Genomic DNA, 23737 nt, shown 5'->3' on the forward strand with positions numbered 1-23737 from the left:
GAAAGCTACAAACTGTGGCAGGCTTCAGTAATCCCATAGAGCCTATGGTCAGAAGAAAGAGGAGACAGGAGAATTTCCTGGCCGCTCATGAAGGACTGGATCCTGCCTCAAAATGAGGTGAAAACGGAGGACTGATTTGACAGTTGTCCCCTTGACCACACATGGACACCCACACTCACATACACAAACATGTGCACATGGTGGTGGTGTGATTCAGGTGTCCCCCATAAACTTATGCGTTCTGAATGCTAGGTTGCCAGCTGGTGGCAATTTGAATATTGAAGCCTCTTGGAGGTGATGTATTGTTGGGGGCTGGCTTATGGGTGTTATAGCCAGCTTCCCCTTGCCAGTGTTTGGCACACTCTCCTGCTGCTGTTGTCCACCTGATGTTGGCCAGGAGCTGAGGTCCACCCTCTGCTCATGCCATTATTTTCCCCTCATCTTAAGTCTTCCCCTTGAGTCACTAAACCCAAATAAACCCTGTCCTCCCACAAGCTGCTCTTGGGCAGGTGTTTTCTGCCAACAATGAGAAATTGACTGCAACACACACACACACACATATTCCCTTCCTTCCCATCCCCTCCCCTTTCCTTTTCTTCCCATATATATGTATATATAATATGTTTAATATTTATATTTTTAATCTTTTTTATTATTTTAGAGAGAGGAGACAGAGAGAGAGGGAGAATTGGTGCCAGGGCCTCAGCCACTGAAAACTCCAGATTCTTGGGTCACCTGGTGGGCATGTGCGATCTTGCACTTTCCTCACTTTTGTACATCTGGCTTAGGTGGGATCTGGAGAGTCGAACATGGGTCCTTAGGCTTTTCAGGCAAGCACCTTAACTGCTAAGCCATCACTCCAGCCCTTATATTTGTATTCATATTTATTATTTGAGAGAGAGAGGCAGAGAGGGAAAGAATGGGCACACCAGGGCCTCCAGCTGCTGCAAATGCATGCGCTACCTTGTTCATCTGGCTTATATGGGTCCTGGGGAGTTGAACCTGGATCCGTTGTCTTTGCAAGAAAGTGCCTTAATGGCTAAATCTTCTCTCCAATCCTCAAATAATTTTAAAGGAAGGAATGAAAACAAAATATAACAAAACTCATAACTTTATACAATTAATATGTATCAGAAAAGATATTTAGGGGCTGGAGAGATGGCTTGGTAGTCAAGGCACTTGCCTGAGAAGCCTAAGAACCCAGATTCCATTCCCCAGTACCCATGTAAGCCAGCTACATAAGGTGGTGCATGCATCTGGAGTTCATTTAGTGGCTAGAGTCACTGGCATGACATTCTCTCCCCCTTTCTGCCTCTTTCTCAAGTAAATAAATTACATATGGATGGATGGATGGATAGATAGATAGATAGATAGATAGATAGATAGATAGATAGATAGATAGATAGATAGATGTGTGTATTTGGTTTTGTGAGGAAGGGTCTCACTCTAGCTCAGACTGACCTGGAATTCACTATGTAGTCTCAGGGTGGCCTTGAACTCTTGGCGATCCTCTTACCTCTGCCTCCCAAATGATAAAATATTTTTTCTCAATTTCTATTAACATCTTCCATAATTATAAAAAATATCCCATGGTAATACCCTCCCTCCCCCCACTTTCCCCTTTGAAATTCCATTCTCCATCATATCCCCTCCCCATCTCAATCAGTCTCGCTTTTATTTTGATGTCATGATCTTTCCCTCCTCTTATGATGGTTTTGTGTAGGTAGTGTCAGGCACAGTGAGGTCATGGATATCCAGGCCATTTTATGTCTGGAGGGAGCATGTTGTAAGAAATCCTACCCTTCCTTTGGCTCTTACATTCTTTCTGCCACCTCTTCCGCATTAGACCCTAAGCCTCAGAAGGTGTGATCAAGATGTTACTCAGTACTCCAGTCACTTCTTTCCAGCACTATGATACCTTCTGAGTCGTCCCAAGGTCACTGCCATTTGAAAAGAGAAGATTCTCTAACCAAAGTGAGAAAAGCATTAATATAAGGGTATGAATATTAAGAGAAGTGCTTACTGGGCATTTTGATAAGCATAGTATATACATGATAAGATTTTTTTTAGGGGCTGGAGAGATGGCTTGGCAGTTGAGCGCTTGCCTGTGAAGCCTAAGAATCCTGGTTTGAGGCTTGATTCCTCAGGACCCACGTTAGCCAGATGCACAAGGGGGCACACATGTCTGGAGTTCGTTTGCAGTGGCTGGAGGCCCTGGCACACCCATTCTCTCTCTCCCTCTCTCTCTCCTTCTCTCTCTGTCTGTCATTCTCAAATAAATAAATAAAATAAAATAAAACATTTTTTAAAATATTTTTTTAAAAAGATATTTGATGGAGCCGGGCGTGGTGGCGCACGCCTTTAATCCCAGCACTCGGGAGGCAGAGGTAGGAGGATCGCTGAGAGTTCAAGGCCATCCTGAGACTACATAGTGAATTCCAGGTCAGCCTGAGCCAGAGTGAGACCCTACCTCAAAAAACAAAAAAACAAAACAAAACAAAAAAAAAAAAGATATTTGATGGGCTGGAGAGATTGCTCAGTGGTTAAGGTGTTTGCTTGCAAAGCCAAAGAATCCTGGTTCAATTCTCCAGGACCCATGTAAGGCAGATGCACAAAGGGCATATTCATCTGGAGGTTGTTTGCAGTAGCTGGAGGCCCTGGCGTGCCCATTCTCTCTCTCTCTCTCTTACATTATCAGATTAAATTGACTTCAAGGCAAAAAGCAATATCAAGCCAGGTGTGGTGGTGCATGCCTTTAATCCCAGCACTTAGGAGGCAGAGGTAGGAGGATCACCATGAGTTCAAGACCATCCTGAGACTACGTAGTGAATTCCAGGTCAACCTGGGATAGAGTGAGACTATACCTCAAAAAAAAAAAAAAAAAAAAAAAAAAAAAAAAAAAAAGCAGGCAGTATCAGCAAAAGGGATGTTAACTAACCAGGAAGTACGATTTTAGAGTCATTTTTTTTTAAATATTTATTTTACTTTATTTGAGATAGAGATAGCTAAAGAGAGAATGGGTGTGCCAGGGCCTTCAGCCTCGGCAAAGGAACTCCAGACACATACACCGCCTTGTACATCTGTTTTACGTAGGTCCTGGGGAATCAAACTTTGGTCCTTTGACTTTGCAGGCAAGTGCCTTAACTACTAAGCCATTCCTCCAGCCCCTTAGTCATATTTAGTTTTTTAAGATATTTTTATTTATTTATAAGCTAAGAGTGAGAGAGAATGGACAAGCCAGGGCCTCTTGCTGCTGCAAATGAACTCCAGAAACATGTGTCACTTGGTGCATCTGGCCATACATGGGTAACGGGTAATGAAACCTTTGAGCTTTGTAAGCAAGCACCTTAATCACTGAGCAATCTCTCCAGCCCCCTGAGTCATATTTAGTTTTTAATTTTTACAAGACTGACAAAAAAAAGTAACCTGCTTCTCCAAATGCCATTGGCATTAAATGCCATCTGGTATCAATGCTTTCAATTTTAGCCACTGTTAGGTATGTAGTGATAGTTCATTGTTTAATTAATTTATATTTTTTTTTCTTTTTTTTTTTTTTTTATTTGAGGTAGGGTCTCACTCTAGCCCAGGCTGACCTGGAATTCACTATGTAATCTCAGGGTGGCCTCAAACTCAAGGAGATCCACCTACCTCTGCCTCCCACGTGCTAGGATTAAAGGCATGTGCCACCATGCCCAGCTCCATTGTTTAATTAATTTGCCTTTCCCTAATTGCTAGTGTTTGGTAACATGACTCTTCAGGTCTTTGTTTCCTAATTAGATTATCTGTTTTTCCACTGTAGAACTTTTAGCACTCATTACATCCCTGTGAGTTCGAAGCCAGCCTGAGACTATATAGTGAATTCCAGGTCAGCCTGGTGAGGTGTCACTGGGGAGATGGCTCAGCAGTTAAAGGCACTTGCTTGCAAAGCCTACCAGCCTGAGTTCAACTCCCCAGTACTCATGTAAAGCCAGATGCACAAAGTGGCACATGCATCTAGAGATTCTTTTTTTTGCAGAGATAAGAGGTCCTGATGCACCCATACTCTCTCTCTCCAAAATAAACAATATTTAAAACACCTCACACTGGGAACAAGATGGTTCGTGAAATGGATCTCAGATCCTGTATCACTGGGATCCCAGTGATTAGTGGGAGGAAAGCAGAGTGAGGAGGGGGAATCAACTGTTTTCAGACTGTTGAAGGGGTAAAAGCTGGCCCCTGGCCTTGCTGTGTGACAGCGCGCTGCGCGGGAAGTGTACTGAAGCCATGATTGTCCTGACGTAGCCTGCCCCACTCTTCTCTGGGCGCCTCTCCTCAGCTTCTGCTCTTGCCTCAAGTGGGTGCTCTCTTGTTCAGCTCCAGTGTTCCCTGTGGCCTCCTGGATTCCCTGGGCTTGGACATGAGCTCTCTCTTCTCCCACACTAATCTTACAAGCACCCACTCACAGCTTTAATTAGCCCTGCACAGAGACTGGAAAATGATACTGACCTTTAGCTACTGCTCCAAGAAAACGCAGTGTTCTCATTTAGTCAGGGTTCAAAAGAAAGTTAAATGCTCATTCTCCAAAAAAAAAAAAAAAAAAAAAAAAAAAAGCTGAGCATGGTGGCACACACCTTTAATCCCTTTAATCCCAGCACTCGGGAGGCACAGGTAGAAGGATCACCATGAGTTCAAGGCTACCCTGAGACTACATAGTGAATTCCAGATCAGCCTGGGCCAGAGTGATACCCTACCACAAAAAAAAAAAGAAAAAGAAAAAAGTGGGGCTGGAGAGGTGGCTTAGCCATTAAGACACATGCCTATGAAGCCTAAGGAACCAGGTTCAATTCTCCAGGTCCCATGATGAACATGGTGGTACATGTGTCTGGAATTCATTTGCCATGGCTAGAGGCCCTGGTGAGCCCATTCTCCCTCTCTCTTTCTCTCCCTCTCTCTGTCTGTAATAAATTAATTAAAAAAAAATTTAAAAACCAGACACAGGGCTGGAAAGATGGGTTAGTGGTTAAGGCGTTTGCCTGCGAAGCCAAAGAACCCAGGTTTGATTCCCCAGGACCGACATAAACCAGATGCCAAGGGGGCGCATGCATTTGGAGTTCGTTTGCAGTGGCTATGGGCCCTGGCATGTCCATTCTCTCTCTGTCTGTCTCTCTTCTCTCTATCTCTCTCTACTAGAAAATAAATAAAAAATTAAAAAAAAAAAAAAACAGACACAGTGGTGCATGTCTTTAATCCCAGCACTTGGGAAGCAGAAGTAGGAGGATCACAGTGAGCTGGAGGCCACCCAGAGAATATACATAGTGAATTCCAGGTCAGCCTGAACTAGAGCGAGACTCTACTGCCAAAAAAAAAAAAGATAGCTCAGCCTTACTGCAAAGGTCTATAATTCCAGATACTCAGAAAGCTGAGTAAGGAGAAATGAAAGTTCAAGGACAGCCTAGGCAATTTAGTGTAATCTGTCTCAAACATGAAAAATTTTAGTAGCTAGAGCTGGAGAAGTGGCTTAGTAGTTAAGGTGTTTGCCTGCAAAGCCTAAGGACCAAGGTCTGATTTTCAGTACCCATGGAAGCCAGATCCAAAAGCTGGTGCATGCATCTGAAGTTTGCTTGCAGTGGTTGGAGGCCCTTGCATGCCCACTCTCTTTCTCTCCCTCTCTCTTTCTCTCAAATAAATTAAATTAAAATTTTTAGTAGCTGGGCATAGTGGCACACACCTTTAATCCCAGAATTTGGGAGGCAGAAGTAGAAGGATTGCTGCGAGTTTGAAGCCAGCCTGGAACTACAGAGAGAATGCTAGAATGCCTACCTCAAAAAAAAAAAAAAAAGAAAAAGAAAAAAAGAAAAGGGTTGGAGACATGACTCAGAGATTAAAGTGCTGGCTTGTAAAGCTAACAGCCCATGTTCAAGTCCCCTGTGCACAAAGTAACGCATGCGCATGCGTGTGGAGTTTGTTTGCAGCGGCAGTAGCAGCTGGATGTGCCCATTCTCTCTCTCCTCACAAATCAGTCAATAAAAAACCCCAATCAGAAACACCAGGTAGGCTTTCCCACTTCTGAGGACCCTCCCCTGCCTTACAGCTCTGCCCTCTTTCCTTCTTAAGAGCTAAGGCTCAGTAACAAAATATTTCTAGGGCTGGAGAGATGGCATAGCAGTTAAGCGCTTGCCTGTGAAGCCTAAGGACCCCGGTTCGAGGCTCGGTTCCCCAGGTCCCACGTTAGCCAGATGCACAAGGGGGCGCACACGTCTGGAGCTGGCTTGCAGTGGCTGGAAACCCTGGCGCACCCATTCTCTCTCTCTCCCTCTCTGCCTCTTACTCGCTCTGTCTGTTGCTCTCAAATAAATAAATAAACAAACAAAAATTTTAAAAAACGTTCTAAACTTCACCCTCCGTGGTCTGTGGATTTCATTTGTCAAGTTCATAAGACAAGACTTGGACACCATTGACTCAGTGGAAGCATTTTTTTTTTTCCCTCAGTTAAAGTTTTGTGTGCCCATGAACTCCCCACACCCTAACTCCTAAATTGCTACCCAACCAAAAGCTGAGAAAGGCTCCCTTCCTCTCAAGCACACCCTATATTCTCACATCATTTCTGGAGTCAGACATGCTACCATGGCTTCAAGAGGTCCTAAATGTGTAGCCCAGGCTGGCCTCAAACTCCTCATCCCCCTGCCTCTGCCTCTTTAGCAATTTCCACCCAGCATGGGCCACCACAGCGGGCTCCCACATCAATTCTATAAAATATAAGAAACTAGTGCTGGGTGTGGTAGCGCACGCCTGTAATCCCAGCGTTTGGGAGGCAGAGGTAGGAGGATCCCTGTGAGTTTGAGGTCACCCTGAGGCTACATAGTGAATTCCAGGTCTGCCTAGTCTAGTACAAGACCCTGGGGATGGGGGCGGGAGGAGGGGATAAAGAAATTTATCAGAAGTTGAGCCTGGCGTGGTGCGCAGGCCTTTAATACCAGCACTTGGGAGGCGGAGGTAGGAGGATCGCTGTGAATTCGAGGCCACCCTGAGACTCCATAGTGAATTCCAGGTCAGCCTGGGCTACAGTGAGACCCCCACCTCGAAAAACAAAAAAACAACAACAAAAAAAGAAATTTATCAGAAGTTGAGTTTTCCAGAACCTCACAGCGTCTGACCCTCCCTACAGAAGACCATCATAAATAGGAAAAAAAGATCACGACATCAAAATAAAAGAGAGGGCTGGAGAGATGGCTTAGCGGTTAAACGCTTGCCTGTGAAGCCTAAGGACCCCGGTTCGAGGCTCAGTTCCCCAGGTCCCACGTTAGCCAGATGCACAAGGGGGCGCACGCGTCTGGAGTTCGTTTGCAGAGGCTGGAAGCCCTGGCGCGCCCATTCTCTCTCTCTCTCCCTCTATCTGTCTTTCTCTCTGTGTCTGTCGCTCTCAAATAAATAAATAAATAACAACAAAAAAAGTGTTAAAAAAAAAATAAAAGAGAGACTGAGAGGGGGGAGGGGACATGATGGAGAGTGGAGTGTCAAAGGGGAAAGTCCGGGGAGGGAGGGAAATGCCGTATGATATTGTTTACAATTATGGAAGTTGTCAAAAAAATATTTTTAAGAAAAGAAGTTGAGGGTTTTTTTTTTCTTCCTTTTTTCAAAGGTAGTGTTTCACTCTGTAGCCCAAGGCTGGTCTTGAACTCAAGGTGATCTTAACTCAGCCTCCCTAGAGCTGAGACTAAAGGGGTGCCACCCCCAGGCCATGCATTTTTCTCTTTGAGTACAAACTAGGCTGGGGTAAACTGCCCAGGCTCCAGGGTAAAGCACAAGCCCTGAGTTAGATCTGCAGAAATGTAAAGCAATAGATGTAAACAAAAAATTAGATTCAGCCATTTAATCCTCCAAAATGTACTACTACCCTCATCTCTTTGAGATTGTAAGAAATTACCCAAGCAAAGACACAACATGTATTCCTACTATTCCTATGTGATGGAATTTTCTGGGTCAGGAATGAGGAAAGGTTGGCTGGCAATCCTCACCTGAGCACATTCCTGCAGCCACAGTGAGATATTGGCCAAGCTGCAAGATGTCTTCTGTTTCTGTTTCTTTTTCTTTTTCTTTTTTCTTTTTTTTCAAGGTAGGGTCTCACTCTAGCCCAGGCTGGCCTGGAATTTCTCCGGGTGGATTATTCTACCTCTGCTGGGATTAAAGGCGTGCGCTACCACGCCTAGGGAGAGCTTCTTTTTTTTTCTTTTTCTTTCTTTCTTTCTTTTTTTTTTTTTACAAGTTCTCTTGGAGTTCAGTCTGGCCCTGAATTCACTATGTATCAGCCAAGACTGACCTTGAACTCCTGATTCTCCTGCCAAGTTCTAGGATAGCAGGCATGTGCAACCATGACTTGTATTAAAAAAAGAATAAAAGAGAGAGAGGCAAAGGAAGAGAGAGAGAAGGAGGGAGGGAGGGAGAAAGGAAAGAAGGAAGGAAGGAAGGAAGGGAGGGAGGAAGGAAGGAGAAGGAAGGAAGGTACCTTTATGCTGAGCTATGTCTCCAGACCCATAGTAAGTCTTTAAACAAAAACAGATGAATCTTTTTGTTGTTTTTTTTTTTTAACTAGAAACAGATTTGTTTTTATTTATTTGAGATAGAGAGGGGAGAGAGAGAGAAAATAGGAATGCCAGGGCCTCTAGCCACTGCAAATGAACTCCAGATGCATGTGCCACCATGTGCATCTGGCTTACGTGGACTTGAAGCTGCAGAGTTTGATGTTTTCCCTGTTTAAATCTTGTATTCGTTGAATATTTCTTTGCTATGCCCCATGACATCTTTTCCAGTGTGAATGTTTATTCTGTGCCACTATGGGTTTTGGAGGGATTTTTTTGGTATCATGGCTCAGTTAAAACACTGGGGGCTGGAGAGATGGCTTAATGGTTAAGCGCTTGCCTGTGAAGCCTAAGGACCCCAGTTTGAGGCTTAATTTCCCAAGACCCACACTAGCCAGATGCATAAGGGGGTGCATGCATCTGGAGTTTGTTTGCAGTGGCTAGAAGCCCTGGCATTCTGTCTCTCTCTATATATCACTCTCAAATAAGTAAATAAAAATGAACAATTTAGAAAAAAATTAAAGACCTTGAACTATGGGAATGTATGAACATTATTCGTATTGATAAAAACTATGGGGACTTTTAAAGTTGGACTGAATGCATTGAATTTTAAATCATGTATGGTTATCAGTTTATGGGGGCCAGGGCTGAATGTGGTGATTTGATTCAGGTGTCCCCCATAAACTTAGGTGTTCTGAATGCTATGTTCCCAGCTGATGGAGATTTGGGAATTAATGCCTCTTGAATGGAATGTATTGTTGGGGGCGGGCTTTTGGGTGTTATAGTCAGTTTTCCCTTGCCAGTGTTTGGCACACTCTCCTATTCCTGTTGTCCAACTTACGTGGGCCAGGGGTGAAGTCCACCCTCTACTCATGCCATCATTTTTCCTGCCGACACGGAGCTTCCCCCTTGAGCCTGTAAGCCAAAATAAACCTCTTTTTTACCCCACACGCTGCTCTTGGTTGGGTGATTTCTACCAGCAATGTGAACCTGACTGCAACACACAGGTAGGAGGATCACTATGAATTTGAGGCCCCCCTGAGACTACATAGTGAATTCCAGGTCAAAATGGGCTAGAGCAAGACCCTGCCTCGAGAAACCAAAACCAACCCCCCTCTGCCCATAAAAAACAATAAGTGTGAATTGGAGAGATGGCTCAGGGGATTAAATTATGTGCTCAAGTGCTTGATGCTCAAGCTCAGTGCACAAGTTTGATGTCTCCACACCACGTAAAAAGCCAGAAGCCATGGTGGGCTCCTATGACCCCAGCATGCTATGGAGACATGGGAAGCAGACAGGAGAAATTCCCAGAAGCCTGTGGTGAGTACAGCAAAGAACAACAGCAGAGTGAGATCCAAAGACCCCTGCCTCAAACGTGGTAGAAAGGTGAGGACCCACCTGAAAAGCGGTCCCATGACCTCCGCATGTTCTCCGTGGCAAGTACACATCAGACTCCCACACACAAATACGTGTATCCACACATACATATACAAACAGTTACTTTAATTAACTTATTTATTTATTTTGGTTTTTCGAGGTAGGGTCTCACTGTAGCCCAGGCTGACCTGGAATTCACTATGGAGTCTCAGGGTGGCCTCGAACTCCTGGCAATCCTCCTACCTCTGCCTCCCAAGTGCTGGGATTAAAGGTGTGCACCACCACACCCAGTTCATATACAAATAGTTAAATGATAAAATGTCAAGACTTGCCAGGCTTGATGGTGCACACCTTTTTTTAAAATTTATTTACTTGAAGCGACAGACAGAGAAAGTGGGGGGGGGGGAGAGAGAATGGGCACATCAGGGCCTCCAGCCACTGCAAACAAACTCCAGATGTGTTCACCATCTTGTGCATCTGGCCTACGTGGGTCTTGGGGAATCAAGCCTTGAACTGGTGTCCTTGGGCTTTACAGACAATTGCTTAACCACTAAGCCATCTCTCCAGCCCTTTTGAATTTTTTTATTTAGATGGTACACACCTTTAATCCCAGCACTCAAGAGGGAGAGGTAGGAGGATTGCCATGAGTTCGAGGCCACCCTGAGAATCCATAGTGAATTCCAGGTCAACCTGGGCTTGAGTGAGACCCTACTTTGAAAAATATAAAAGCTAAGACATCCTGTTTTATTATTATTTTATTTATTTATTTATTTATTTATTTGCAAGGAGAGAGAGAAAGAGTATGGGCATACCAGAGCCACCTGCCACTGCAAATAATCTCCAAATGTTTGTGCCATTTTGTGTATCTGGCTAACATGAGTATTAGGGAATTCAACCCAGGCCAGTAGGCTTTGCAAGCAAGCACCTTTATCCATTGAGCCATCTCCCCAACCCAAGATATGCTGGGTGTCTTGCTAAAGAGACATCAAGATAAGATACAAGGATTTGGGCTGGAGAGATGGCTTAGCAGTTAAGCGCTTGCCTGTGAAGCCTAAGGACCCCGGTTCGAGGCTCAGTTCCCCAGGTCCCACATTAGCCAGATGCACAAGGGGGTGCACGCGTCTGGAGTTCGTTTGCAGAGGCTGGAAGCCCTGGCGCGCCCATTCTCTCTCTCTCTCTCTCTATCTGCCTCTTTCTCTGTCTGTCACTTTCAAATGAATAAAAATAAAACAAAAAATATTTTTAAAAAAGATACAAGGATTTTACTGCTAAAGGAATGTCTTTGTGAAAGGAACTAGAGAGCAGGAGGCTGGGAGAGGCATCATTCTGCACTTTACAACCTGAGTGAAAGAAGAGAAAGAAGATGGGGCTGGAGAGATGGCTCTGTGGTTAAGGCACTTGCCTGCGAAGCCTAAGGACCCAGGTTCAATTCTCCAGTTCCCATGTAAGCCAGATACACAAGGTGGCACATGCATCTGGAGTTTGTTTGCAGTGGTTAGAGGCCCTGGTACACCCATTCTCTCTCTGTCTCTCTCACACATAAATTTTTTTTTAGTTGGGCGTGGTGGCACACGCCTTTAATCCCAGCACTTGGGAGGCAGAGGTAGGAGGATTGCCATGAATTCAAGGCCACCCTGAGACTCCATAGTGAATTCCAGGTCAGCCTGGGCTACAGTGAGACCCTACCTCAAAAAAACAAAAGAAAAAAATATATATATATACATGTATATATATATATATATATATATATATATATATATATATATATATATATATTTTAATGAAGATTGGAAGCCAGGCATGGTGGCGCACACCTTTAATTCCAGCACTCGGGAGGCAGAGGTAGGAAGATCGCTGTGAGTTTGAGGCCACCCTGATAATATAGAGTTAATTCTAGGTCAGCCAGAGCTACAGTGAGACCCTACCTTGAAAAGACCCCCAAAATTAAAATAAAATAAATAATAAAGAAATAAAATTTTAAAATGAAGATTGGGGATTGGAGAGATGGCTTAGCAGTTAAGGCACATGTCTGCAAAGCCCAAGGACCCAGGTTCAATCCTCCAGGTCCCACATAAACCAAATGCACATGGTGGTGCATGCATCTGGAGTTTGTTTGCAGTGGCTAGAGGCCCTGGCATGCCCATTCTCAGTCATTCTCTCTCTCTCTCCTTCCCTCTGTCTCAAATAAATAAATAAATAAATAATAATAATAAAACCTTCTTTAAAAAGGAAGAGGAAGAGGAGATGAAGATGGAGAAGATTGGGTGGAAGTATCCTAAACAACGTGGCAATGCCAGTAAGGGAATCCTTGAGCCAAAATTAGCCTACAAAGGAAGGTGAGTCTTTACCAAAGGAGCATGCCTACCTTATCACCTGCTGCCTCAGGTTCCTCACAAGCCACAGGAAGGATGCCACGCCCAAGCTCACTGCAAACTTCAGAGCACAGCCACTTCCTTCTCTCACATGGAAAACATGCAGAGCTGCAGTCAAATACCTACTGAAGCAAGAAGAAGCGGGCTGATCTTGACCACACAGCTCTAAGGTCATGTATGAAACTCAGCATGTAACCCACGCGTCTTGCAGTTCCCGACGGGGATCTCTGGGGCCACCCCATCCTTCTCTCCAGTCCTCACCTTCTCCATTCTACTCTTCAACTGAATCTTGGAGATTCAAAAGACGTTTTCCTTTCCTAAGCAGGCAGCTGGCTGGCTGTTCTCTATAGGCTCTGATCATAAAGGGAAAAACTGCTTTAGTTTCGGTTTTGTTTTTCAGTATTGGAAATTAAAACCTGGGGTCTTGCAAGTGTAACGCAAGCACTCTATCACTGAGCTACATCCCGAGTCTCTCTCTTTAAAAAAAATATATGTATATTTATATATTAGAGACAGAGAGGGAGGAAGGGAAAAAATGGACGCAGCAGGGCCTGCCGCTGCAAACTCCAGACTCGTACCACCGTGAGCATTTGGCTTATATATGGGTTATGGGGAGTCGAACCTAGGTTCTTAGGCTTCTCAGGCAAGTGCATTAACTGCTAAGTCATCTCTTCAGCCCTCTCTCTGTTTCTGAATCAAGGTACTCCTAAGTTTCCCAAGGCTGACAAAGAACTCATTCTATATCCCAGGCCACCTAGACATTTTGTTTTGTTTTGTTTCGTTTTTGTTTTTCGAGGTAGGGTTTTGCTCTACCCAGGCTGACCTGGAATTCACTATGTAGTCTCAGGGTGGCCCTGAGCTCACAACTGTCCTCCTACCTCTGCCTCTGGAGTGCTGGGATTAAAGACGTGCACCCATGCCCAGCTTCAACAAAGCAAGCTCTTAAAAGGTGCAAACATTCAGCATATACTTGTTGTTTTAAAATATGTGCAGGGAGCCTTTATTAACTAAGCCATACCTACATCCTTTAAATCTTTTTAAATATTTTTTTATTGAAAACTTCCATAATCGTAGACAATAACCCATGATTCCCTCTCCCCTCACACTTTCCCCTTTGAAACTCCACTCTCCATCATATCCCCTCCCCCTCTCAATCAGTCTCTTTTTTTTTTTTTCTGGTTTTTCAAGGTAGGGTTTCACTGTATCCCAGGCTGACCTGGAACTCACTATATAGTCTCAAGGTAGCTTTGAACTCACTGCAATCCTCCTACCTCTGTCTGCCTAGTACTGGGATTAAAAGGCCTGCACCACCACGTCTGGCCCTCTCTTTTATTTTGATGTCATGACCTTTTCTTCCTATTATGATTGTCTTGTGTAGGTAGTATCAGGCACTGTGAAGTCATGGATACCCAGGCCATTTTGTGTCTGGAGGAGCACATTGTAAGGAGTCCTACCCTTCCTTTGGCTCTTACATTCTTTCTGCCACCTCTTCCACAATGGACCCTGAGCCTTGAAAGGTGTGATAGAGATGTTTCAGTGCTGAGCACTCCTCTGTCACTTCTCAGCACCATGGTGCCTTCTGAATCATTCCAAGGTCACTGCCATCTGAAAAGAGAAGGTTCTGTAATCAAAAGTAAAAGTAGCATTAATATATGAGTATGAACATTAAGAGAAATGCTTACTGGGCAGTTTGGTGAGCATAGTATATACATTTATCCAGACAGCAGCAGATGTTACACCCCTAAGGCTCATGACTACCCCTGTTGTAGGTTTTCAGTATCAGGGTTGTATTCCCTCTCATGAAGTGGGCCTCCAGTCAAATTAGAGGGGAGTTGGTTTTCCCCAAAACAGACGTGCCACTATTGTACTCATTGGCTCATTTGTCCTGTCTGGACAAATATAAGGCTTGCGGTGTCCACTGTTAAGTATCTTCACTGGTGATTTTTCTCTCTCCCATGGAACTGCATGCAGCGTAGCTTTTTTTTTTAATTTTTTTGTTTATTATTTTTATTTATTTATTTGAGAGTGACAGACAGAGAAAGAGGCAGATAGAGAGAGAGAGAGAGAGAGAGAGAATGGGCGCGCCAGGGCCTCCAGCCACTGCAGACGAACTCCAGATGTGTGTGCCCCCTTATGCATCTGGCTAACGTGGGTCCTGGGGAGTTGAGCCTCAAACCGGGGTCCTTAAGCTTAACAGGCAAGCGCTTAACCGCCAAGCCATCTCTCCAGCCTGCAACGTAGCTTTTTCCAGCTTTCTGTCAGCTGGTCTACATGGTGGAGGTTTTCAGCTCAGCTCCAGCAGGGTTTCTCAGTGACCTTGCAGCCCAAGTGTGTGGAGTCTTCAGCAATAGGGTCTTACCATCTATTCTTGGTGGGAAACCAAGGGCTTCAGCAATGGTCTGTAATGTTTTGGTGATATCAGGGACCTCCTTGGCCAACAACTCACTGGAAGGTATCCCATCCCTGGCACTGAAAATTTTCTAGTGATAATCTATAGCTCCTGAATGTTCCATTGTTCAAAAAAGTAGGTTTCCATATGGCTTATTTATATCCTCTTAGATTTTGATTAGCCCTCCCTTTACTTTTCCTTACTCAATCTCTCCCCCTGACCTCACTTAGGCCTTTTCACCCCTATTAATTATCAGGGGAGAAAAAGAGAGTGAATGGGTCCATGAGGACCTCTTGTTGCTGCAAATAAACTCCAGACACATGTTCCACTGTAAGCATCTGACTTTATGTAGGTACTGGGGAATCAAACCTTAGGCATTGGGCTTTGGAAGCAAGTGCCCTAACTGCTGAGCCATCTCTCCAGCCTTTTTTGTTTGTTTGTTGTTTTTTCGAGGTAGGGTCTCACTCTGGTCCAGGCTGACCTGGAATTCACTCTGTAGTCTCAGGGTGGCCTCGAACTCACGGCGATCCTCCTACCTCTGCCTCCCGAGTGCTGGGATTAAAGGCGTGCGCCACCTCGCCCGGCCCCAGTCTCTTTATAAAATAGATTGCCACGATGCAGCCTAGGTTAGTAACCTATCTTTTGAGTGATTTAACCTCCTCCCATGAGAATAGATCTTTTGTATTCACCTGACCCAATGCACAGACTTTAATAATATGTTCTTTAGATTTGAAAAACTGAATAATAAGCACAAAAATAGCCATGCAAAGAAAGGTTAGTGCTGCTTAAAAAAAAAAAAAAAAAAAAAAAAAAAGGAGCCCGGCTTGGTGGCACACGCCTTTAATCCCAGCACTCGGGAGGCAGAGGTAGGAGGATCGCCGTGAGTTCGAGGCCACCCTGAGACTACAGAGTGAATTCCAGGTCAGCCTGGACCAGAGTGAGACCCTACCTCGAAAAACCAAAAATAAATAAATAAATAATTAAATAATAAAGAGACTGGGAGCCAGGCATGGTAATGCACACCTTTAATCCCAGCCAAAAAAAAAAAAAAAAAGAGAGAGAGAGAGAGAGAGACTGAGACTGGGAAGGGGATAGAAAAAAGTACTGGGGAGCCAGAGAAATGGCTTAGTGATTAAGGGACTTGTCTCCAAGCCTAAGGACCCAGGTTCAGTTCTCCAGGTCCCACTTAAGCTAGATGCACAAGGTGGCACATACATCTGGAGTTAGTTTGCAGTGGCTGGAGGCCCTTGCATGCCCATTCTCTCTCTCTCTGCCTCTTCCTCTGTCTCTCTCTCAAATAAATAACTTTTTTTTTTTTTTTTTTTTTAGTAAAAGAGTACTGGGGATGTAGCTCAGTGGTACAGGGCAGGTCTAGTATGAGTAAGGCCCTGGGTTTGATCTCCAGATCTACAAATGTTTGTGTATATAAAGAACAAAATAAGCTGGGTGTGGTGGCTCACGCCTTTAATCCCAGCACTGGGGAGGCAGAGAAAGGTAGGAGGATCACCATGAGTTCGAGGCCACCCTGAGACTACATAGTGAATTCCAGGTCAGCCTGGGCTAGAGTAAGACCCTACCTCAAAAAAACAAAAACAGGGCTGGAGAGATGGCTTAGCGATTAAGCGCTTGCCTGTGAAGCCTAAGGACCCCGGTTCAAGGCTCGGTTCCCCAGGTCCCACGTTAGCCAGATGCACAAGGGGGTGCACGCGTCTGGAGTTCGTTAGCAACGCCCATTCTCTCTCTCTCCCTCTATCTGTCTTTCTCTCTGTGTCTGTCGTTCTCAAACAAATAAATAAAAAATTAAAAAAAAAAAAAGAAGAACAAAATAAGTGATTTCCTGAATGAAGAAGTGGGTGGTATGCTGCATCCCATAACTTAAGGCAGACAGGCTTCAGACTGGTCTGATGAACATATCCCTGTGCTTCATGACACCAGGAAACAGGAAAAAACAAGACACAGCAAAGTGGAATCTGAGGCTGGAACCTCGCCTTGTGCCCCTTGCCCCATTGGCGCACTTTGCCATTGCAAATAACTCACAAGAGTCCGCTGTGCAACACCGGGGTAGAAAAGCAAACAATTGCTTCACCGTCCTCTAATTGAAACTGATTTCATGTTGGTTAATTCTGCAAATGACACACATCACTGCCAAATTCTCTCCTGTAACCCCTCACCCGCCCCCCAAAATGTCATGGGACTTGGAAACCTTTCTCACCCCTGACTCCTCTCTTCTCAATGTTTAGTGTACAATTCGTCTCTATTGCACATTTAAAGTGGCTCTTGTGTCATCCTTCTGGGTGAAACTCTGCCCTGGTTCCTCCTGCCGGCCTCTCACAGGCCCTCTCACACTCCACACGGGTTCCCACACTCCTGGCTTTACATCTTCCCCTAGGTCCGCAGCCAGAATTCCCCTTCTAAAGTGTGATTCTGGTCTGGAGGGATGGCTTACCAGTTAAGCGTTTGCCTGCAAAGCCAGAGGACCCAGCTTCAATTCCCCAGGACCCATGTAAGCCAGATGCACAAGGTGGCACATGTGTCTGGGTTTGTTTGTGGTGGCTAAAGGCCTTGGTGCACCCATTCTGTCTGTCTCTCTCTCAAATAAATAAAATAAAATAAATATTTAAAGCATGGTTCTACTTCTTATTTACTTATTTATTTTTAGAGACAGAGAGGGAGAGGGAGATAGAGAGTGAGTGAGAATGGGCATGCCAGGGCCTCTAGCCACCGTAAACGAACTCCACACATATATGCCACCATGTGCATCTGACTTACATGGAACCTGGAGAATCAAACCTGGGTCCTTAGGCTTTTCAGGCACATGCCTATATTGCTAAGCCATTTCTCCAGCCCTTTACTTCTTATTTTTTATGGCAAAACATCTATGACATAAGTTTTGCCATTTTAATAATTTTGGGGTGCAGGTTTTTATTTTGTACAGTCATTTTAAAATTAAATTTTATGGCCAGCCAGGCCAAATGAGCCAACGGGTACAATAGTGGCACGTCTGTCATGGTGGAAACCAACTGCCCTACAATTGGACTGGAAGCCTGCTCCAAGGGAGGGAATACATCCCTGATACTGAAAACTTAAAACAGGGGTAGTCATGAACCCTAGGGTTATAACATCTGCGGATTTCTGGATAAGTGTATATACTATGCTTATCAAGCTGCCCAGTAAGTACTTCTCATAATATTCATACCCTTATATTAATGCTACTCTCACTTTGGATATAGAATCTTCTCTTTTCAGATGGCAGTGACCTTGGGACAACTCAGAAGGTATCATGGTGCTGGAAAGAAGTGACTGGAGTACCAAGTAACATCTCGATCCCACCTTCCAAGGCTCAGGGTCTAATGTGGAAGAGGTGGCAGAAAGAATGTAAGAGCCAAAGGAAGGGTAGGACTCCTTACAACGTGCTCCCTCCAGACAAAAATTTGGCTTTGATATCCATGACCTCACAATGCCTGACACTACCTACATAAGACCATCATAAGAGGAGGAAAGGATCATGGCATCCAAATAGAGGAGAAACTTACTGAGATGAGGAGTGGATGTGATGGAGAAGGGAATTTCAAAGGGGAAAAGGGAGGTATTACCATGGGATAATTTTTATAATCATGGAAAATGTTTAATAAAATTGAGAAAAAAAATTAAAAATTAAATTAAATTAAATTTATTGTATATACTTAAAATTAAAATAGGATGTCATAAGATGCAAGCATATGTAGTAAAATGGTTAAAATACTGAAGCAAATTAACATAACCATCAACTCACATAGTTATACATTCCTGCCGCCTCCTCCCCTCCCCATGGCGGGAGCAGCTATAAGCTACTGATTTAGGGAAAAAACTGAATATGTGTGCTGGGATTAAAGAGGTGAGCCATCCACTGGGTGCAATAGTGGCATGTCTGTTATGGGGGAAACCAACTGCCCTCTAATTTGAATGGAGGCCCGCTCCATGGGAGGGTAATATAACCCTGATACTGAAAACCCACCAGAGGGGTAGTCATGAGCCCTAGGAGTGTAATGTCTGCTACTGTCTGGCTGTAAGTATATACTATGCTCACCAAACTGCCCAGTAAGCATTCCTCTTAATGTTCATACCTATATATTAATACCATTCTCACTTTTGGCTAGAGAACCTTCTCTTTTCAGATAGCAGTGACCTTGGGATGACTCAGAAGTCACCATGGTGCTGAGAAGAAGTGATAGAGGAGTGCTCAGCACTGAAACATCTCGATCACACCTTCCAAGGCTCAGGTCCATTGTGGAAGAGGTGGCAAAAAGAATGTAAGAGCGAAAGGAAGGGTAGGACTCCTTACAATGTGCTTCTCCAGACACAAAATGGCCTGAATATTCATGACCTCACAGTGCTTGACACTACCTACACAAGACCATCATAATAGGAAGAAAAGATCACGACATCAAAATAAAAGAGAGGGGGAAAGAATATGATGGAGATTGGAGTTTTAAAGGGGAAAGTAGGGGGAGGGAGGGAATTACCATGGGATATTGATTAGTTATGGAAGTTGTCAATAAACTAATATTAAAAAAAAAGATGTGAGTCATAACATCCAGCCTACCCCTGTTATTTTTTTGCCTTTTGAGTAACAGCCCTTCCAATGGACGTGAGGTGATGTGTCTTTGTGATTTTGATTTGCATTCCCATAAAGAGCGTGATGTTTAACAACATTTTTTGTCATTATTGATTATTGACCATGTGTCGATCTTTTTTTTTTTTTTTTTTTTGGTTTTTCAAGGTAGGGTCTCAGTCTAGTCCAGGCTGACCTGGAATTCACTATGGAGTCTCAGGGTGGCCTCGAACTCACGGCAATCCTCCTACCTCTGCCTCCTGAGTGGTGGGATTAAAGGCGTGCACCACCACGCCTGGCTTATGTCAATCATTTTTAGAGAGATGCCTCTTTAAGTTCTTTGTTCATATTTATTTATTTATTTTAATTTTTTATTTAATTTTTATTTATTCATTTGAGAGAGACAGAGAGAAAGAGGCAGAGAGGAACAGAGAGACAGAGAGAGAGAATGGGTACGTCAGGGCCTCTAGCCACTGCAAACGAACTCCAGACACTTGCGCCCCCTTGTGCATCTGGCTAACGTGGGTCCTGGGGAATTGAGCCTCGAACCGGGGTCTTTAGGCTTCACAGGCAAGCGCTTAACCGCTCTAACTCAGGCTGACCTGGAATTCACTATGTCTTCTCAGGCTGGCCAAGAACTCACTACCTCTGTCTCCCAAGTGCTGGGATCAAAGGCTTGTGCCACCACGCCCGGCTTTATTTATTTTTATTTGTTTTTTCAAGGTAGAGTTTTGCTCTAGTCCACACTGACCTGGAATTTACTATGTAGTCTCTCTGGCCTGGTACTTACAGCATTCCTCCTACCACTGCCTCCTGGGGTTAAGGGTGTGCACCACCACACCCGGTTTATTTATTTATTTTCGTTTATTTGAGAGAAAGAGGCAGAGACACAGAGAGATTGAGCACACCAGGGCCTCCAGCCACTGCCAATGAACTCCAAATGCATGCACCACCTTGTGCATCTGGCTTACATGGGTACTGGGGAATTGAATCTGGGTCCTTTGACTTTGCAGACAAGCGCCTTAAGTGCTAAGCCACCTCTCCAGCTCATTATTTATTATTTCACTTACTCTGTAGCCCAGATTGACCATGAGCTCATGGTAATCATTTTACCTGAGCCTCCAAGTGCTAGGATTATAGGTGTGAGCTATCACATCTGACATTTTCCCCATTTTTATTTTATTTTTATTTCAGAGAAAGAGAGAATATGGATGCACCATGGTCTCTTGGCACTGGAAATGAACTCCAGACACATGTCCCACTCTGTATCTGGCTCTGCATTCCTTAGTGGGTACTACAGAATCTAACTCTAGTATGGCCAGAATCACAAAGTGGTGCATGTGTTTGGAATTTGTCTGCAGTGTCAGGAGGTTTTGGTACACCCATACACTCCTGCATCAATCCCCTCTCTTTCTCAAATAAATACATAATATAAAAAAATTAAACTGGGCCAGGCGTGGTAATGCATACCTGTAATCTCAGCCCTTGGGAGGCAGAGGTAGGAGGATCACTGTGAGTTCAAGGCCACCCTGAGACTACATAGTAAATTCCAGGTCAGCCTGGACTAGAGTGAGCCCCTACCTCAAAAAAAAGAAAATTAAAAAGTGTATACTGAATTCCAGGTCAGCCTGGGCTAGAGTGAGACCCTAGTTTGGAAAAAATAAAGAACCCCCCCCAAAATGAAAAACCAAATGGGGGCTGGGCGTGGTGGTGCATACCTTTAATTCCAGGACTTGGGAGGCAGAGGTAGAAAGATTGCCAAGAGTTGGAGGCCTCCTTGAGACTACAAAGTGAATTCTAGATCAGCCTGGGCTAGAGCGAGACCCTATCTCAAAAACAAAACAAAACAAACAAAAAATAAAAAATGAAATGAAGTATTACATAGATTAACCTGCATACCTACTTTCTCAACTGTAAACTTAATGACTAGTGACTAAATAGTATTAGAAAATAGTATTAGAAAAAAATTTATCATACAAAGATCAATTTGTTCCCTAAAGGGACAAGGCGCCCGGTATGTTGGCGCAAGCCAGCACTTGGGAGGCAGAAGTAGGAGGATCCCTGTGAGTTCAAGGCCACCCTGAGTCTACATAATGACAGGTCATAGGTCAGCCTGAGCTAGAAACACTACCTCAAAAACACACACAAAAAAAGGCACAACTTAGATGACAGTGTTGAACAACAAAAGAGTACAGAAAATAAGTGACTGTAATACATCTCAATTATTACTTTACTTTTTAATATTTCTTTCTTTTCAAGAAATATTTTATTTTTCTTTATTTGAGAGAGAACAGGCGTGCTAGGGCCTCCAGCCACTGCAAACCAACTCCAGAAGCGTGCACCTCCTTGTGCAGGTGGCTTACATGAGTCCTGGGGAATCGAACTTGGGCCCTTTGGCTTTGCAGGCAAGCGCCTTAACCAATAAGCCCTCTCTCCAGCCCTATTAGTTTTGAATATACTACAATAAAACTATTGAAATAAAATTTCATCAGTTTTCGCTGAACTTTACAAAACTGGGTACTATAAAATTTTAAATTACTCATGTAGCTTAGCTCACGTCCTATTTCTGGCGGAGCAGACTGACGTAGAAAGCCTGATAAATAGTAAGTGTCCCCAAGTGATGGCTATTTGCTTGTCTCAATGAGTAAGGTTGCGTAGGTGTGTGTGCACATAAAACCAATAATCTGAAGTTAGGAGTAACTCCTTATTATCCAGTTCCGCATTTATCTTTGCAAATCCTTCCAAGGTATTTTATTTTCCAACAGGGGGTGGGGGACTAGAAAACATCAGCTGTGTAGCCGATGTTGGGACAGCGCTTGCACTGTAAGATGGGTCTTAGAGCGCTTCCATTTCGGGTCAAAGGCGATCGTTCCAAGGCCCACGGAGTTCACCCCTTTCACTCCCCAGCCCCACCGCCGGGAGCTTTGGCACACCCGAGTCCTCAAACGGGCGGGCCGGGGCTTCGACTCCACGCCCCTTCCGAGCCCGGCGCAGACTTGATGACGAACACAGAGCGCGACCGACGCAGAACGCCGCCCGTGCTCGCACGACGCTACGTGCAGGGAAGCGCGAGGGAGTCCCGGTCCGTCACCGGCGCGACCCAGCGGTCCCCGCCTCCTCGTCCGCTCCCGCCACCTCCGCAGCTCGGCGTCGTCCTCCGTGCCGAGGCCTTCCTCGTCCTCCTCCGCCGCGGCGACGAAGTCTTGCTGGGCGGCGCGCGCCTGTCTCTTTAAATGGTGGGGCCTGCGGGCCGCCCCTGCAGCTGCTGCCTGGGTGGCCCCGCGCGCCGCTTGTGAGGGGCGAGCCAAGATGGCGGCGGCTCTGGCTGTGTGAGGAAGACGGAAGAGGCGGCGGCGTAGGGAAGAGCGACTTGCAAACAGTCGGGCGCGCTCGGGTGACCGAGTGTGAGCGAGCGAGTGTGTGTGTGTGTGTGTGTGTGCGTGTGTACGTGCGCGTGGAGTGTGTGGCGTTCGAGAGTCTCCCGAGGAGCGGTAGCGGCTGCAGCCGGAGCAGGCGCTCTCGTGGGCTTCGGAGACTTTGAGAAGCAGCGGAGCGCAGTGGTGGCGGCCAGGCCAGGTACGAGGAAGGAAAACATGGCGACGGCGGCGGCGGGAAGCGGCTAGGCGGAGGTCACGGCGGAGGCGGGAGGCGAGCAGTGAGCGGAGCTCGGCGTGCCTACGGCGGCGGCGGCGGCGTTTGCGGCGCGATCCCCCCCCTCGGAGCCCCCGGCCGTCCGCGCTCCACCGGCCCCGGACAGGACAATAGCGCCGACGAGCTCCGCGCGGCTCGAGCCCCGGCGGCGGGTCATGCGAGCGGCGACGACGAGGCCCCGCGGCGGCCAGCGGCGGCCCTGAGCCCTTCCCCGCTCGCCCCGTCCCTCCCTCCCGCCCTTCCCCGGCTCCTTTCCCCCCGGAGGCCGGCGTGTGTTTGCCACGGGGCCCGCCCGCTTCCCCTCTTCCCCCCTTCCGCGCACACGCGCACGCACACGCCCCGTCCCAGGGCTCACTTCCCCGGGGCGCCGGGGCCCGCGGCCGCCACCATGACCGACACCCGGCGGCGGGTGAAGGTCTACACGCTCAATGAGGACCGCCAGTGGGACGATCGGGGCACCGGGCATGTGTCGTCCGGTTACGTGGAACGGCTGAAGGGCATGTCCCTGCTCGTCAGGGCCGAGAGCGACGGTAAGTGGCAGGCTGTCGCGCCGGGGCCGCCGTCTCCCCTCCCCCAACTCCAGCTCCCCCAGCGGCTGCACGGGCCGAGTGGTCACCTCCCCGGGTGCTCGGGGGGCCTGACCCCGAAACCACGCCGAGAGCAGAAGCGGGGTGGGGGTGTCGTTCCTGGCCTGCGGAGCCCCACGGGGTTTCCTTCCTCCCGACCGTCGGGTGGATGTTGTTTTTTTTTCGGGGGGGGGGGCGTTGGGGTTTCGAGTACATCCTAGCTTCGCTCCTCTGCG

General features: G+C 45.9%; 1 protein-coding gene across 2 annotated transcripts in view; it reads left to right on the forward strand.

The window, feature by feature from the left end:
- The first annotated feature begins 23235 nt into the window (after nucleotides 1–23235).
- Nucleotides 23236–23737, forward strand: part of Ppp4r3a (protein phosphatase 4 regulatory subunit 3A) — a 45098-nt gene continuing 44596 nt past the window's right edge. For both annotated transcript variants that reach the window (XM_004649336.3, XM_004649337.3), the window contains exon 1: nucleotides 23236–23465. In XM_004649336.3, coding sequence (XP_004649393.1) covers nucleotides 23324–23465 — 142 coding nt within the window. In that variant the 5' untranslated portion in view covers nucleotides 23236–23323. The remainder of the gene's footprint in view (nucleotides 23466–23737) is intronic.

Source organism: Jaculus jaculus, chromosome 7, assembly GCF_020740685.1.
Source record: "Jaculus jaculus isolate mJacJac1 chromosome 7, mJacJac1.mat.Y.cur, whole genome shotgun sequence".
NCBI lineage: Eukaryota > Metazoa > Chordata > Mammalia > Rodentia > Dipodidae > Jaculus > Jaculus jaculus.